The sequence below is a fragment of the Sciurus vulgaris genome, assembly GCF_902686455.1.
Source record: "Sciurus vulgaris genome assembly, chromosome: 17".
In the NCBI taxonomy this organism is placed as follows: domain Eukaryota; kingdom Metazoa; phylum Chordata; class Mammalia; order Rodentia; family Sciuridae; genus Sciurus; species Sciurus vulgaris.
The window spans coordinates 49,234,587-49,252,935 of NC_136478.1; the positions used below are offsets into that span (position 1 = coordinate 49,234,587).

The 18,349-nt window shown below is 45.0% G+C and overlaps 1 protein-coding gene and 1 long non-coding RNA gene across 6 annotated transcripts in view; one reads left to right on the top strand and one right to left on the bottom strand.

The window, feature by feature from the left end:
- Window positions 1-4,442: 4,442 nt before the first annotated feature.
- The window catches only part of LOC306649190 (uncharacterized protein), a 50,294-nt gene continuing 36,387 nt past the window's right edge, over window positions 4,443-18,349 (top strand). For 2 of the 5 annotated variants that reach the window (XM_079119977.1, XM_079119978.1), the window contains exon 1: window positions 5,526-5,842. In XM_079119977.1, the coding sequence (XP_078976103.1) occupies window positions 5,630-5,842 (213 nt within the window). In that variant the 5' untranslated portion in view covers window positions 5,526-5,629. The other 3 variants (XR_013760586.1, XR_013760587.1, XR_013760588.1) reach the window with 3 other exon arrangements.
- On the bottom strand, window positions 12,722-18,335 carry LOC306649203. Its single transcript, XR_013760606.1, has 3 exons — window positions 17,595-18,335; window positions 13,546-17,464; window positions 12,722-13,435 (listed from the first exon to the last, which is right to left on the bottom strand). It is a non-coding gene; the product is annotated as an uncharacterized lncRNA (long non-coding RNA).

The following is an 18,349-nucleotide window of genomic DNA, read 5'->3' on the forward strand; positions in this document are numbered from 1 at the left end:
CTTTAAATATATCCTGATGCAGCAAACAATTATGATTGTTGGTTTTAGGATGACCTAGACCTGAAACAGGTGACAGACTACTCATTTCCTTTCCTGCTTTGTACTTTTCAGCTGCTCTGGAAACATTACAGCTGAATTTATAGTCTGGCCAGCAGAGGGCAATGGATGTCAACCTTTCCTGCTGGATCAAGAAAACATCAGCAGTTTAGAGAAATGATTCCCAAAGTGTGTTCCCTGGCCAGCAGCATTGACATTACCTGAGTACTTGTTAAAAGTGCATATTAGGGCTGGGGTTGTAGCTCAGTGGTAGAGTGCTTGCCTACCACAGGTGAGGCACTGGGTTTGATCCTCAGCACCACATAAAAAAATAAAATAAAGGTATCGTGTCCATCTACAACGAAAAGAATGTTAAAAAAAAAAAAAAAAAAAGAAAGAAAAGAAAGAAATGCAAATTATTGAGCCAAACTCAAGACCTACTGAATTGGAAACCCAAAGTCTGGGTTTCAACAAGCTCTCCAGCTGATCTTTTATTTGTTTATTTATTTATTTATTTTTGTAGTTGTAGATGGACAGGATGACTTTATTTTTGTATTCTGTGCTAAGGATAGAACCCAGTGCCTCACAGGTCCTGGGCAAGTACTCTGCCATAAGCCACAACCTCAGTCCCTACAGCTGATCTTATGCACCCTAAAGTGTGACAACACTGGTTTTTAGCATATTAGAGTCCTCAATCAGTATGGCCTGGGCCTCCAGAAGCAGGATCAGTAGAACCCACCCACTGGTATGGCTAAGTCTCAGTTCTATGTTGCCACAGAGACTTGATGACAGAATTTGGGGGAAAGCAGCAGGCAAAACTTGTCATCATCATCTTGCATGTGTAGAGTGGTAGAGCCCACAAAAAAACTTCCACATTTATCACTTCATTATTATTATTATTATTATTATTTTGGTAGTACTGGTACTGGAGATTGAACCAGGGCCTTGAGCATGCTAGACAAGTGCTCTGCCACTGACTTACACCCCGCCCTTTTATTTTGAGAGACAGTCTTACTAAATTGTCAAGGCTGGCTTTGAACCTGCAATCCTCCTTTTCAACTTCTTGAGTAACTGCGATTATGGGTATATGTCACCACGCCTGGTTCATTAGGGTTTTTTTGTTTTTTTTTTTGGTACCAGGGATATTGAACTCAGGGGCACTTACCCACTGAGCCACATTCCCAGCCCTTTGGCTTTCTTTTTTTTTTTTTTTTTTTTTTTTTTGAGACAGGGTCTCACTAAGTTGCTGAAGCTGGGTTTGAACTTAAAATCCTCCTGCCTCAGCCTCTCAATTGCTGGGATTATGCCACTGCATCTGGTTTCCATTAGTTTTTAAAAAAATTTTTTTTAGTTGTAGATGGACACAATTTCTTTATTTAAAAAAATTTTTTTAATCTTTGATGAACCTTTATTTTTCACTTTATTTATTTATATGTGGTGCTGAGAATCAACCCAGTGCTTCACACATGCTAGGCAAGTGCTCTACCACTGAGCCACAACCATAGCCACCTTTCTTTTATTTATTTTTATATGGTGCTGAGGATGAAACCCAGGGCCCATGTGTGCTAAGTGAGCACTCTGCCACTAACCCACATCCCCAGTCCATCATTAGTTCTTGAAGTAATTCTGAGTGGTAGATATTCTTTTCATTGTACACATGAGCAATATGTACTTGGAGGCATTCAACACTGCACAGGGAAGATTCAAGACTAAGAGCCATTTCACAGTTCTGAATTCTATATTAAAGGAGGAAGAGGTTCTGCCAGCAGATATGAAGGAAGCTCTCTGACCCCCAAATCCACTTAGTGGGAATGGGGACATTAGTATTCCTTTTTTCACTTTCCATTCTTGAATGCTATGTTTACTTCCCACCACCCAAATTTCTTCCCCTTCAACTCTATACTTATTTGGACCATCTTTTTTGTTTTTAATTTTTTTTTTTAACTTGTCGATGGACCTTTATTTTATTTTTATGTGGTGCTGACAATCGATGTGCTATGCAAGCGCTCCATCACCAAGCTATAACCCAGGCCCTGATTTGAACCATCTTTAAGGAGCCAGCGTGATCTGCTTCAGACCTTGCACATCAGCGGATGGCCATGTGGCCAGCCCCACAGCGTCGATTTATCTCACTGGATCCTCCTGGAGGCCCCAGAGTTGAAAGTAGTCTGTAGCAAATTTGTAGACCCTGCCTCATTGTTCTCATTGTTCCAAATATCTTCTCTGGGTCCCACTTCTCTTGTCTATGAAAAGGACATGGTTGGGGAGTGAGTTAGAAAGGGTCTTCAAAACCCAGGGGTTTTGTGAATTAAGTGATTCTCCTGCTTCAGCCTCCCAAATAGCTTGTGCCCAGAGTGTAATTCAGTTTTAAGAAGGAAAGGTACAAACCACTGTGAGTACATGTAACAAGAACACTTGACCATTCAAAAGGAAGGTAGCGGCTGGAGTTGTGGCTCACGGGTAAGAGCGCTTGTCTGGCATGTGTGAGGCCCTGGGTTTGATACTCAACACCACATATAAATAATAATTGAACACAAGATCCATTGACAACTTAAAAAAATATTTAAAAAAACTCAAAAAACAAAAGGAGGGTGATGTGTGCTCCTCAATCTGAGGTAGGGCCATGCTTGGTTTATACAGCCTTGAAGGTAATGTCTCACAAGGGTGCAAAGTCCAGCTGGCATCAGAATGACCTAATCACAGAAGCAACCTTGGCCTACTCTGTTCTTTGAATGACATTATTGATAAGGAGCCCATGTTTGTCCCCAGAGCTTTTAAGCAACTTCACAGTTAGGTATGGGGCTACAGTGAACTTAAATTTATGGAAAGAAACAAATTTTCCAGGTAAACACATTAACAGGGCTAGCTAGTTTCTTTTGAGAGGAAGAGTAACCCAGGATCTTTGGGAGTAATGATAGCATCCAGGACTGGTAAGTCTGTAAAGTGGTAACCAGCATGTTACATATATTGTTTAAATTCTTAGGATGATTCCCCTCTCCCTTTAATACATTTTTAAGTGGTCATGGTAAAAATTATTTAATACATACTAAAGGCTGACTTTGAACCTGCAATCCTCCTTTTTCAGCTTCTTGAGTAAATGTGATTATGGGTATATGCCACCAAGCCTGGTTCATTAGGTATTCTTTTTATTTTTATTTTTTGGTACTGGGGATTGAATCCAGGAGCACTTAACCACTGAGCCACATCCCCAGCCCTTTTTCATATTTTATTTAAAGACAGGCTTTCCCTGAGTTGCTTAGGGCCTCACTAAATTACTGAGGCTCACTTTGGACTCACAATCCTCCTGCCTCAGCCTCCAGAGCTGCTTGGATTACAGGCATAGGCCACCACACCTAGCTTTCCCATGTCTTTCTAAAGGTGTTCTGTACATATACAAGCATATTTGTAAAAAGGATTTTTTATATGTAAATGATAGTATACTATATGCATGATTCTGCACATTTTCCCTCAAATAGAGATTAACTCATTCATACATATAGCTCTGCCTCACTTCTCAAAAGTTGTCAGCTGGAGGGTATTCTACTGTGTAGCTGAATTTTTTATTTATCCAAATTTCTATTATTGGACATCAGGCCATTCTATTTCCTTTCAATATATTTAAATATATTTCCATTCTGTGTAATCTGGAATAATATTTTGGATGTATTTGAGCTAAATCAGTTATTCAAGTTGTTACTTGTTTTATGTAAAATTTAAAATTGCATATGCAGCTTGTATTACCTTTCTGTGAAATAGTACTGTTGGTCACTATCTGGTAGTGGCCTGATATCCCTACTGAACTGAGAGCTCCCTGAGGGAAGGAACCTCATCTGGCACGCCCCTCAGGGCTGCAGAAGTGCTATGGAGACCAGAGCAGCACCTGACATGGAGTAAGTGCTTAATAAAGTTTTGGCGAATGAATGGGCAATGAATGACTCTCTGCTCACTCCCAGGAAGAAATATATGCTTCCCAGCTCCAGATCATATATCTTGCATCTTCAGCAGGCTGCAGCAGAAAAGGTATTGATAGGCTTCTTGACCAGAGTCATGTAATTACGTCAATTCCCTCAGTTACCCAAATAGAGCAGTGGAAATATCTATTTAAAAAGAAAGAAAACGCTGGGCTGCTGTAATCCCAGCAGCTAATGAGTCTGAGACAGGAGGATCACGAGTTAAAAGTCAGCCTCAACAAATGCGAGGCACTAAGCAGCTCAGTGAGGCCGTATCTAAATAAAATACAAAATAGGGCTGGGGATGTGGCTCAGTGGTCCAGTGCCCCTAAGTTCAATAACCGGTACCCGCCCCACCCCATCCCCCCAAAAAAAAGAGAAAAAAAAGAAAAGATCGAATCTTTGATTATATGAACAGGTGGTCTAATTTTGGACAAAATTTCCCGGGCTGCAAGTACTCAATTAACACTTGGGTGGTGTTATCAGTGAATGGAGAATAAGGCCTGGGCCCTCGTCGGAGATTTCTGCAGCCGCCTAGACCTGGGAGAGACCAAAGACCCAAGGCCCCTCACACTCGGCCGTCCGGGCCCTCCGCGTGGGCGGGAGGGTAGGTGTGTCAGCCTCTTTGGGGCAGGGGGCGCGCCTGTTACCTCCGACAGGATTCCCTACAAGGGACAGGAACGACGTGTGCAGCAGCACCCAGAAGAAGCTAAGCGGACGGACAGACCTAGGGCGAGCGTCTGGGAAGCTACCTTGCGAATGCTGGGCGAGAAGTCGGCCAATAAAACGGTTAGCTCTGCAACCCCGCGCCCAGCAGACTGAAAGAGGTCAGGGGCGTGAGTGCGCGTGCGCCCTGGCGCGAGAACACGCGCGAGCGCGCATACGCACTCTGAGGGGTTAAAAAACAACAAAAATCGTCCCGTGGGGGCCCGCGTTAATTTAGGCCGGAGTCGGCCGGTGAGCGCGCGTGCGCGAATCGTCGCTCTCCCCGACCGGCCCTCTCCAAGTGGGGTCTAGCGCACGGCTTCGCTTCCCTTGGCGCTTCTGGAAGCTCGTGCCCTCGGGGTAAGTGACTCGCGTGTTGCGGAGAGGAAGGTAGAGGGTCCGCCGAGTGAAGGGAGGAGGCTGACGGGGTTGGGGGAAAAGAGAAACAGCTCCGGCAGGGCGAGGAGCGCGTCTCTAGGGCTGGAGTCGGCACAAGACACCGCACAGTCTCTCACGCCCCTCGGGGCTGCGGAAGTGCTCTGGAGACCGGAGCCACACGGAGGCTACCAGTGGCCTACGTTTCCCAAAAGGTGGCGCGGTGGCGCGCCTACGGCTCCCGGCAGCCCTCGCGCGCCAAGCCTGCTCTTTTTCAGCTCGCTGCCTCTTGTTGCGAAACTACACTTCCCAGGAGGCCTTGCGCGAGGCGGCTTGGAAGTGGGCAGCCTGGAAGTCACTCGGGCCACTGGAGCTGGCGGCGTCTTCAGCGAGCGGCGCGGGTTCTGGCGCCGCGGTCGAGGGCCCCGCGGGGCGGGCAGCAGGGACGCTCAGGTGTGTGGCTCCAGATGCAGGAGCGGCCTTGCGCAAGGCTGGTGGGGAATTGGTGACTGCTCGAACCCCGAGGGTTCAGTGCGAGCGGGCGACAGGGCGGCCGGCCGGGTATGGGCACCGGCTGTGGGGGCGGCGGCTCCGGGATTCACGCCCTCCCGACCCGGCGGGACTCGTGCCCGCATGGCTCAACTTTCCAGACGTGCAACCAGCCTGGCGCTGTGGTGGAAAAGCTTGGAGTCGGGGAGCTGTGGGTGCACGTCCGGGCTCCGCCACTCGGGAGCTGTGCTCTGAGGAAAACGCGCCGAACCTCAATTTTCCCTTCGGTAAAACGGGAAAGGAGATTGTCTTTTGCTGGGGATTCTGATGAGATGTTGAGATCCGGCGAATAGAGCATTTGCCACATAGAATGTACTTATGTGTTTGCGCTGTTGGCTTCTGGAGAAATGAGGCGAAGATGATATTGATTGCATAGGGTGACGGTTAGTTGAGCGTGTTCATGTGAAGAGCTGAGTCCACAGTTAGCACTCAATGCAGGGTAGCTGCGGTTATTAGGTTATTTTGTGAAGAGCTTTGGTTTGGGAAGCAGAGACTCAGATTCAGATTTAGCCGTGTGACCTTGGGCAACTGGCTTCGCTTCTTAGTGCCTCGGTTTCCCTATCTATAAAATGGAGAGTTAAACAGCATCCACTTCATAAAGTTGTTTTGAAGATGTAATGAATATACCACATATAAAATGCTGAGCGCTGCAGCTGGTATATAGTACTCAGCAAATGGTATCATTTATTAAACGTTTTCCTAGTGGCTCATAGACCCTCTGAGAGTGGAGCTCTGGCTGTAGTCTTGGTCTTCCCAGCGGGTCAGTTGATTTCCCCTCCTTGTGGTCTCAGGTTCTCTGTTTATAAAAATGGGACAATAACAGTATCACCCTCAGAAGATTGTAAGGATTTGCTGAGATCGTATTGCCAGTCTGAGCCATCCCTCACTAAGTAGCAGCCCTTATGTATTAAAATTGTTCTACTTAGACATTCTCCATCTGGCCCAGAGATGCATAACTGTGGGCTGTGGCATGACAGCCCTGAGCTCCCCCATTCGTATTCTCCCAGCCTCAGTGTCCCATCTGTGAAATGGTAGTCATAGGACTTTTGTGCCAGGATTGTTCTGTTTTCCAGAAGATAATTCATGTTTGGTGTTTAGCACAAGGCCAGGCACATATTAAGTGCTTAACAAATGTATCTTTTATCTTTTCTTTTTCCCTAGTTGGCCCTTTCTGCTTCTGTTTGAACCTAGAGAGCAGAGTAGGAATGAGGTTAGCGTTTATTCCCTCCTCCCCTAGAGTTTACTCACCGAAGACTAAGTCATGAAACATTCTATACTATAAGGGCCGGAGAAGAGAGTGGTGATGTGCCATCATCAGACCCCTGCATATAGTCTTCCCCTCCTAGCTAGTATTTTCACTCAGTACTCTGCCATTTTATTTGTTTGGTGGTAGGTTGGAACCCAGGACTTTGTACATGCTAAGCATGCTGTAACTGAGCTATGCCTTCTGCCCCAGTGCTTTAATTATTGTCCCAGTATGGCCGGCTCTTGACTGTGTCTCAGAGGTACACTAATCCTTTGAAGTCCAGATGTGGAACCTGTGCTTCCTTGGTGTCCCGTGATGGCTGTCCCTGGGCACCGTAAACTCAACATGACCAACCTGAACTCCTCTTCTCAGATCCAGTAGTTATCATCTCAGCAAATGGGCCAACCTTGACCCACTTGCCCCAACCAGAAACTCTGAAGTTGCTCTTTTTCGTCAGCCTTCCCACATCCAATTGATTGGCAAGAAGTATGGGCTGCCATGTCCCAGAAACGATTTCATTGGCCCTCTCCTTGGTCTCCCATATGATGGGCACTAGAAGTTCTTCCAGTCCCTGGAGGTGGCCTTTTGTGATAGGGTTGAGTTATTTAAGTCACCAAAGATTAACATAAACATAAGTATTCATAAGGGTCAGAGAAGACAATATGGACTTGGCTAGATTGCAGTGGCTGCAAATGTGGCAGGAAGGCCTGTCTTTCAGGAGTCCCATTTCTTTACTTTTAGCCTGAAAGATCAACTGAGTTGTTAATTTCTTTCAGAAAATTTGTACTCTATCGTATTAGAATATCCTGTGTGGGAAGGTAATCATCCTGGCATTTTGGGAGACTGCACACACACCACACACCTGAGAAGTGGCTTGGAGAGGAGTTTATTAAATGTGTTTAGGTTGAGTCTTGAGTCTTATCAGAAACTTGTCATTGTGATTCTTTCTTTTTCTCTTTTTTTTTTTTTTTTGGAGGAGGTGTGGGGGGCACCAGGGGTTGAACTCAGGGGCACTCAACCACTAAGCCATATCCCCAACCCTATTTTTTGTATATTATTTAGAGACAGGGTCTCACTGAGTTGCTTAGACCCCACTTTTGCTGAGATTGACTTTAAACTTGTGATCTTCCTGCCTCCTCCTCCCAAAGCCTCTGGGATTACAGCCATGTGCTACTGTGCAGGGCTTGAATTTGGCTTTTAAAAGCTATGCAAGAAATACATGCATATTGTAACATGTCAAACAATAAAGAGAAAAATAATAAGTGTACCCTTCATTCCAAAATTCCATCCATTCATTCAGATTGAGTATTAATTATCTACTGTCAGGTTTAGAGAGTCAGAATGAAAAAAAATGAATATGTACTCTTCCCTTGGTGGTTCAGGTGGATGCTCTTACCTTTTTTATGTGCTTATATCTATCTGTATGTACTTATATCAGTTGTTTTCTCCTCTATTCTCCTACTGTTCCCTATAAAAGGAGGGATGGGTGTCAAGCTACATGTATTTGTAACTTGAGTTTTTAAATTAATGATTGAGCCTATTCCTTCCAGTTACATATAGATCTCCTCCCCCACCCTTGATACTGGGGATTGAACCCAGGGGTACTTTACCACTGAGCTGTATTCCCAGTCCTTTTTAATTTTGTTTTGACACAGGGTCTTGCTGAGTTGCTCAGGCTGGCCTTGAAGTTTCTATCCTCCTGCATCAGCCTCCCAAATAGCTGGGATTACAGACTCGTACCTGACTTATTTGTTTATAGGCTGTACCTATATTCTTCAGTATGAAAGAACCATGTCTTACTGCACCATACCCTTATTGCTGGACATTAAGGTTGTTTCTGAGATTTCTTATACCTTACCAAATATAAATCCAGTAAGGCTTGAACTACTTTAAACACAAGCAGTGCAGCATAGTGGCTAAAAACACAAACTCTGGGGCTATACAGCCTCCACTTATTCTGACTTTGCCTCTATGCTAGTTGTAATACCTTGGGCAGGTCATTAGTCCTCTTGGACCTGCCTCCTGATCTGAAAATGAGAATGATACTGGTACTTTCCCAATGGGGCAATTGTTGAGAGAGGGTTCAATGAGATAATCTGTGACAAACTTTTAGCATAGAGCCTGAAACCACTACTACTGCTACACATGATCTTCCCAAAGTAACTCATAGCCCTGTGGGGCAGGAGCTGGAAGAAGGCCTATATCTGGGCCTTTATAGCATGTGTAAAGGGCCAGTCATTGAAAATGCCAGGTAGAAATAAGAAAAGTTATTAAGCAGGGACCTGTCTATCTTGAAGATGTTGGGCATCTAGGATAAGAGACCTAGTGCTCTGGAATGAAGAGAGCAGAAGTGATATGAAAAGGAAGGTAGGAACCAGCAGGGTGGCCTGGTGGGGGTGAGGAGCAGGGGGTAGAGCATCAGTAGGAAATATCTCTCCTCATATTTGCAAAAAGTGTGTAATGGTTGAAAGGTGGCTTAGGTGGCAGACAGATCTGGGTTCAAATTGCTGTATAGCTACTGATTTATAAGGTGTGCATTGAACTTTTTTCCTTTCATTGACAAAATTGGTATGATAGTGGTCTTTATCTCAGTGGTTGTTGGAGACTGTGAAGTGTCTGCAAGACTTTACCACACTGGATTCTCGTTAGCTGTGTATCATTAGCTAGTATTCTTGTTTTATTGAGTTGACAAATTTACTGAGCTCCTATTCTAGGCACTGGAGATTCATCAGGGAACAAGATGGACCAGATCCATGCACTTGTAGGGTTTGCATTTTACCTGGGGAGATACATAATAAACGAGATAATTTCAGATTTTTTTTAATTAAAAAGAAAAGTGGATCCTGCCACTTTCAGATGGTTTTAAGTATGATGGAGAAAATAATAGGGTAAAGAATAGAAAGTGGCTGATGGGGAGGAATAGCGGCAGGGAAGGGGTGATTACTGTAGCTCATGTGGTCAGAGAAGGCTTCCCAGGAAGTCATGTGAGCTGGGCCCTGAATGAGCAAGAGGCACTGGCTATGCCAGGAGCTGGAAGAAGGCCTATATCTGGGCCTTTGTAGCATGTGTAAAGGGCCAGAGGTAGGAATGCATTTGCTATAAAAATAATATGGGCATGATCAGAGAAGGGTGAATTTCTGTTTTTCAAATTGACCTTACTTTAATTTTTGTTAAGTAGTAATAATGATAGCACTAACATTTACCTAACTCTTAAACTCTGTGCTCGATGCCCTTCTAATCATTTCACACATGTCCTTAGTTAACCCAATAATTGTCCAATAGAGTTAATTTTATTAACTCATTTTACAGATAAAGAAACTGATTCCAGGCTCCTGTACTACACTTGTTCTTTCCAAGGTCCTCTTTACTAGGCAGAGGCAAATTGAGGAAGTAGGCAAAGCATTTCCTTTCCATGTTGTTTGACAGGCAAAGCACTGCAGACTATATTTAGTACCTCATTCATGCAGGAGCAATCTGGGATGTTGTGGCATCCTTTCCACTGACAGTAAGACATGATAGGGTCGATTCCTGCTGGAATGGCTTTTTGGTTGCTTCAAAACTAAAGGTCCTTCAGCAGAGCCTGTTTAGGTAAAACAAGGCTGACTGCTTGACTGTCACATCAGCATGAAACAAGGTGTGGGGTCTAAGAGTGAGCCGGGGTTGCGTCTCATTTGCGTGAGTTTTGTAAAGGGGACTTGGGCTGGCAGGGGACAAGGTGTTAAGCACCAAGCCAACCTTGTGAACTGTTAAGTATCACACTACAACTCAGCAATAAAAATGACACCTGGCCCTTCAGGGGTCCCAGGACCCTAATCCAGCACCATGAACCAAGTCCATTTTGATTTGGTGCAGTCTGGGCTTTACAGGTTTTTAAATACTTTGAACGAAGGGCAGTCCTGGTTAGATGCAAGTACGGTAGTGGGTGCTTTGAAGACCAGAAATGTGGAGAGCATCATTCATCCATCCATGAAACATTGCTTCTAATTGATCTGTGTGCCAGGTGCCATGCTAGACACTGAGAGCATAAAGTTAAATAAAACTCTGGTTCTCAAAGTCCACAGAAGTGCTGTCCATCAGAAATATAATGTGAAGGGCTGGGCTTATAACTTAGTGGTAGAGTGCTTGTCTAGCATGGGTGTGAGGCACTGGGTTCGACCCTCAGCACCACCTAAAAATAAAAAAATAAGCAGTGGTGCACTCTGTAATCCCAGCAGTTTAGAAGGTGGAGACAGGATAATCTCAAGTTCAAAGACAGCCTCAGCAAAAGTGAGACACCAAGCAACTCAGTAATACCCTGTATTTAAATAAAGTCCAAAAAATAGGGTTGGGGATGTGGCTTAGTAGTTGAGTGTCCTTGAGTTCAATCCCTGGTACCCTGCCTCCCTGCCAAAATAAATAAATAAATAAATAAATAAATAAATAAAGGTATTGTGTCTACCTACAACTTAAAAAAAACTGTGAATAACTGGGGTACAGCTCAGTGGTAGAGCACTTGCCTAGCATGTGTGATGGTTTGGGTTTGATCCTCAACATTTAAAAAAAAAAAAAAGATAATGTGAACCAATGATGAAGACCACATATGTAATGTAACACTTTCTAGTGATCACATTTTAAAAAGTAAAAAGAAACAAGAAATTAATTTTAATGATTCCCCCTGCGCTCCGCCTGCAGAGGGTGAAACATGGAACCCAGACCTCATGCATACTAGGCAAGAACTTTACCTGAGTTATACTCAAGCCCTAATGATACATCTGTTTAATTCAAAATAACATTTCAACATCTAATCAGTATAAAAATTGAGATGTTTTCTATTTTTTCTTCACATTAAGCCTTCAAATTACAACAATTTTATTTGTTATGGGGTCTTAAAATTCCATCAAGCTCAGGGCCTCGAACTTCTGGGCTCAAGTGATCTTCCTTTCTGTCTTCCAAGTAGCTGGGACTATAGGTGTATGCCAACATGCCTGGCTTAAGATGTGTGTTTTATACTTTCGGCACATCTCAGTTTGCACCAACCACATTTCAAGTGCCTGGGAGGCATGTGTAGCTGATGGCTACTGCACTGAATAGGGCTTTAGGGCATGAGACTTGCAAGTAAATCGAGGGTGGTGGTTGGTAGGTCAAAGATGGTATCCCTGAGTTTTGGGTTTCTTGGTTTTCATGCTGGGGATGGAATCCAGGGCGTAATGCATGACCACTGAGCTACAACCCCAGCCCATCCTTGCTTCCTTTTGGTGAGGAAGGGTAGATGAGAGATGGAAAGCCTCTTTACCATCATCAGGCACAGTAGTCCTTACAGCTGTCATCCATCACAAGTGCCTGTGTGTCTGGCACTGTGCTTAGTGTTACAGGTATTAACTGTGTGCTCAGGTAGCAGGTACTATGGTAATTCCATTTACAGATGAGGAAGTTGAGGTATGGACCAAGAGGCTGCTCACTCAAGGTTGGGAAGTGATGGAGGCAGAATTTGAGCTCAGGTCCACAGTCTAGACTTTTATGATTGGTTGATTGATGCTGGGGATTGAACCCAGGGCCTTGTGCATGTGTACTAAGCACAAGTTACACCCCCAGCCCCATAATTCGTATTTTTAAAATCTCTGTTGTACATGCTGCATTAGCATTTGAGAGAGATGGGATCTGAGTTTTGAGCAAAGAAAGCCATAGGAAGGACTTGGTACACAAACTGGACTCCAGTTTTCAGCATTGAGTTTATGTTGGTGCTGAGGTGCTGGCTGAGACTTGAGTGACTACTAGAACCATTCCTTAAGTTGAGCTCTAGGTTTGCTGGAAATAGGGACTTTACCTCCCAGGAAAGAGGGGTGTTTGGGGAGGAGGGATGAAGGTAGGGAGAGAGGAAGGTAAGGAAGTGCCCATTTGAAAGCTTATTTCTGATCTCCTTGGGGGCTGAAATTGCTTTCCTCTTGTGTCTGCTGATTGCCTCTCATGACTGGGGTCCCTGTGGAAACTGGCAGTTCCTCCTGTGAGCTCAGCCACAGCTAAGCTTTGCTTTGAGTCTTTCCTTGCCCTAAGCCACAGATATCTCTGGGTGGGCAGGGAAGGGATGTCACAGTGGTTCCCTCTGCAAACTCTGTGGGGACCACTGTTACAGACTCTTATGTACTCATTTGGTTCAAAGTTCCCCATCTCAGGGGCAGATGAATCTGGGCTTCTTACCCAAACAAGGATCTGGGAGTTGCGTTCATTCTTGCCCCAAGTGGTGATTCACCACACTCACCTCCTGCTGCTGCTGGACAGCACCTGGCAAGTGCTCAGTAAGGAACTGTTGACTGAGGTAACCTTACTGGCCAGCTTTCACTGAGCTCATTATGAGCAAGGCGTGGTTCTGGGGGCTTTTCATATAAGAATATCTTATTTAACCTATCCATCTCTTCCATGGAGTAGTGCTCCCATTTCCTCCCCCCCCGCCCCTGCCTCCGCTTCTGTTTTTATTGGTGCATTATGGTTGAACATAATGGTGGGGTTTGTTATAGTATACCCATTCCTTGTATGGGGAAACTGAGGTTCAGAGAAATTGAAGTCACAGAACTAGTGAGTCTAAAGCCAGGATTGAAACCTAGGCTATTGGGCTGGGGAGATAGCTCAGCTGGTAGAGTGCTTGCCTTGCAAGCACAAGGCCCTGAGTTCGATCCCCAGTACCAAAAAACACAAACAAAAACAACAAACCTAGGCTACTGACTTTAGAGTCCAGGCTCTTAGGTGCATACTCTGTGGTCTGTTCATGGACATTGAATGGAGGAGATGGGCAAGCAGGATTACCTGCACTAGTTCCAGCCTCTCCATGCCACATGTGACCTCTGGTATCTTGTTCTAGAGAGTTCCACATCTGATCCCAGGCTCCTTTGTGCCTTGAGTCTTGAACATCATTCTGGACATGGGGTTTGCCTGTGATTCTGGAAACTGCTCTTCCCCTTGCTTCAAAATAACAAAAATAATCTGGGTGTTTGATAATTTTTCAGATGTGATAATGATGCTGTGGTTCTGTTTCAGAAAAAAAGAGTTATTATTAACATGTACATTCTGAAGTTCTTAAGAATAAACTGTTAAGGTGCCTGGGGTTTTCTTGAAAATCTTTTTGGAAGGATGGAGAGTAGACAGGGACAAGTATGTGGGGTAAACATGAGGTGAAACAAGATTGACCATGAGTCAATAGCTGTTGAAGCTGGGTAGTGAGGACTTATTACATGCTTCCTTTTTCCTGTGTTTAAAGTATCCCATCATGAAAAGTTAAAAACAAGCACAACAAATTTAACCCAGCATTTGTGTGTTTCAAGCTCAAGTGTGCATGTGGGGAAATTCCCTGCCTCTGCCTAGCTCACTCACATAGTAAAAATAGTTGCTGCTTTTTTTCTTTTATCCAAGTCAGTGCTTGACCTGAGGCTCTGGAAAGCCCTTTGGTAAAGCAGGCAACCTGCTGCAGTGAGTATACCCTGCTGCAGTGAGTACACCCTGTGGTGTACTTTCTCAGCTCCTCTGGAGCACAGGCCACAGTGGCACGGGCCTTGGAGTCAAGTTTCCTGAGGTCCCTCTTCCCCCAAGTCTGTTTCCCTCTGGCACCTGACTGTGGGGCCTCTCCCACATTTTTTCCAAAGACTTGTTTCAACTGGAGGCCGCCGATGCTCTCTTGAATCTCCCCTCAGGACAGACTACACCGCTCCTCTGTTACTGGCCTTTCTCTCTCTGATGAGTCTTTGTTCCCCTCAAGGAACCAGAATCCGGCCTTTGGTTTGCCTGAAGCACTGCAGTGGGAGGGCTGGGGAATGCCCTTTTCATTTCTTATTTTTGTTGATAAGGAAAGGGGCAAGATACAGCTTGTGACAGGGCCTGGGACTTGATAATACCCCAAATAGAGCCAACAGTTAAGCCTCCTTTACATCCAGCGTGAACTCCCCATTCACGTAAAGGAGAAGCTCCTGTTGCGTTTATTTTGAGTCTTAACTTCACCGCCAACCAGTATGCGATGGAATCTTCAGGTGGAAGTGGCAGACAAAGAGGGGTACAGATGCTTGGGGGTGTCTCTGGTGGTATGTTTTCTACAGGTCAAGATGGTTGATGTGAACAGGAGTGCTGGTTGGTCTGATCCTGCCAGAGTCCTGGTGCCCTTTGTTACACCTGATGGATTAACTCTTTCCTCCAGTGCGCTGTTGGGCTTGGTTTGCAGGGAGGAGGCAGGGGAAGTCCTGTAGTACCTCTGGCTCCCTCCACCTTCTGCTCCTGGACCCTTTTCATATCTGTCCTTGCTTTTTCTTTCAAAGGCATTTCGTTTTGCAGTTCTTTCAGGAGAGAAGCTCCAGAGTGAGTTGGGAGCAACGTCTCCAGGGTAGGGGCTTGACTTGTGTCTTTTCCTAGTGCGAACCTGCTCAAATTGGATCTGAAGGTGGCAAACCTCGAGGGCTGACTCTGTACCTCCGATTTTTAAACTTATTCACTCAACATGTCCTCACTGAGCTGAGCTCTTTTCTAGGTACTAGGGATTCAGCAATGAGCAAGACAGACAACACTTCTCGCCCTTCTGGAACTCAAGTTCAAGTGGGCAATTTAAAAAAAAAAAAAAAAAGCAAGATAGCTGTATACTGTGTTAAATGCTAATAAGAGCTAAAAGAAAGAAATTAAAAGGGGAAGGGGAGATGAAGTATTAAGGTAAATGGTGGTGGAATTTGAGGGAGAGTAGCCTGAGGACAGGCCCCAAGGAGGTGAGGGAGTGTGAGTGATGGGGACATCTGGGCAGAGGCAGCAGCCCATGCAAAGTCCCAAAGGCCAGGGGAATGGGGAACTGATGAGAAGATCCTTGTGCTGTAGCCGTATGTTCCAGGGGAGAGTGGGAGGGACGAGGGACAGCTGACAGGTCTGCATATCTATTTGAATCCAACACAAATTTGTCTTCTGTCTGATTGAGATGGGAAGATATTGCAGAGTTGAATGATTTATTAAATTTTGAATCATGACTCCAAGTGCGTGGACCAAAAGGACAAAAATAAGGTACCCAGTTCCCTTTCCTGAAGACCATCATAACCGAGCTTTTTGCTGGTGACTAATTCCTTAACACTGCATTATTTGAGTTAATTTCTCAACTGAGATTAGACTGAACCATATGGAATTGCCTTTTTGTGGCCCAAGAATGGTTGAATGTTGGCAGTTTTATGAGGTTCAACCTAACAGCTTCCTTTTGGGAGCAGGAGGCATTTGGTCAATCCTTTCTTGCTCCAGGAGTTGATGGACAGAGGTCAGAACTTCCTGCCTTCCCCTGCATCTGACCGTTCTCTTTCTGTCACAAACCTAATGGTGTCTCTGACACCAGTAAGTGAAAATCCCTGCCCCATCTGTAGCCCCAACCCTAGGCTTTCTGGGAATCCTTACAAGGGTTGCCTTTTCCTACTGGAACCTTACCTGACAGGTGGCATTACTCAGTCTTTGACTTTCTGCTTCATGGGCCCACCATTTTGAATTCATGTCTAGCTTCCAGTGGGAAGGGAACCCTTGGACTCTTGCTGGATGTTTGGTGACTCCCATGTTGTGGGAGTACTCTCTGTTAGCAGGCTAAATTGGGGGGCATTTTGAATAGTCACTGAGCAGAGCATCTGGCAGAGTGCCCAGCTTGGAGCTGTGGTGGTATTTCCTGGGACCCTGGTGGCTCAGGCTGTGGAAAGAGGCCTGAGGAGTCCTGGAGTACATGTGTGAGAAAGGCCATCAGTCGGTCCTATTGGTTATGTTCCTGTGCTGGCCAGAGAGTACCTTGGGAGTCTTTGTGGAGCCCTAAGGCACTGGATTGGGGCCTGCTGGGTAAAATAAACTTAAAGGAGGTATGGATCTAGCTTTGGGGAGGGCTCAGTTAGGAAGTTAAGGACAGTTGGTATGCCTTGATTGAAAATATTACCAATAATAGTGGCAGCAGCAAATGGGTAATTTATATAGGGTCTGATGTATGCCAGACCCTGTGCTAGGCACTTTAGCAAAGGTGACTTCATTTAGGCCTCCCAGGAATCCCATAAGATAAGTACTCTTATTATTCTTCTTTTTGTAAATGAAGCAGCTAAATTTAAATAACTTGCTCAAGGTCACACAGCTAGAAACTGATGGTGACATGATTTGGAGCCAGGCAGTCTGACTCCAGAGGCTGTGCTCTCAACTCCTAAGCCCGGTGTGTTCCTGCAGGGTTCTCAGACCTGAGGAGCATCAGAATGCCCTAGAGGGCTTACTAAAATACAGACTGCTGAGCCCCACCCAGAATCCAGCTTGGGAATTTGCATTTGTAATAAACCCCTAGATGATAACTGGTGTTTCTCAGCCAGGAAGTACGTTTTGAGAATCACTCATCTGTTGTCATAGGAAGCCCACATGAAGTTGACCTGAAATAAGATTTATGATCTCGGATAACAAAAAGGCTCATAGGTTGCAAATATGTGGGTTGACTAAGGAGTTCCCACTATGCCTCTAAGGACTTGGTTTCTCTCCTTTCTGCCACTCTGCCATCTATGGTGTGCCTCCTGTGTTCTCAGGCTCCCTGCATGTCATAGATGATTGCCAGGGCTTCAGTTAGCACATCCTGATAGGGTCATATTCAGCAGCAGAAAGAGAGCATCTCGGGCTGGGGAGATAGCTCAGCTGGTAGAGTGCTTGCCTCGCAAGCACAAGGCCCTGAGTTCGATCCCCAGTACCGCAAAAAAAAAAAAAAAAAAAAAAAAAAGAAAGAAAAGAAAAAAGAGAGCATCTCTTACTGTGTGTTTCTTTTAAGAGTGAGGAATCCTTTCACTGAGGCCTGCCTCTCAGATTCCCCTCATTACCTCATTGGTCAGCATTGGGACACACTATACGATACATTACAGTTCGACCATGCCTGGACAAATCAAAGGCAAGAGCCAGTCATGATTTACTCAATTTAGGCTGAGGCTGAAGCCAACCTTACCTGATTGGAACTGGGAGGAGAGTGACTGCAGTAATAAAATCAGAATACTGTTTAGGAAAAGACTGGAGCAACAGGGTGGAATTAGATAGACGGCTGAATCTGTTGCAGAAATGAGTGAAACAAAATGGAATCCATGATATCCTGTTATAATCCATACCAACTCTGTTTTGTAATTACCTTAATCGGGACTTAACTTTTTGTTCTTTAATTATGTCTACCTTTGAAAATGTATGCACAGAGCCCCTGTATCTTGGGAACCTTGATCTTATTGAGATACCAAATATTTTATCTGAAAATTCAGGCAGCAGGCTGAAGTGTAGTATGTAGGATACTTGAGAGCGCGTGCTGTGCTCAGGAACACCTAAGTCTCCCCTCCCTGCCCCTTACCCATGCCTGTATACAGTGCTCCTGGAAGAGTCTGTTTCCCTTGAGGGCTGCCTCTGAAAGAATGCAGATCAAATGCTTACTCCCAGTGCTCAAGACTGCAGGCTCTGCTGTTAATACACTAGGTGTGGTTCACTAATTGAATAGTTATATATCATTTAATAATCCTTCACCTCCCCCCCG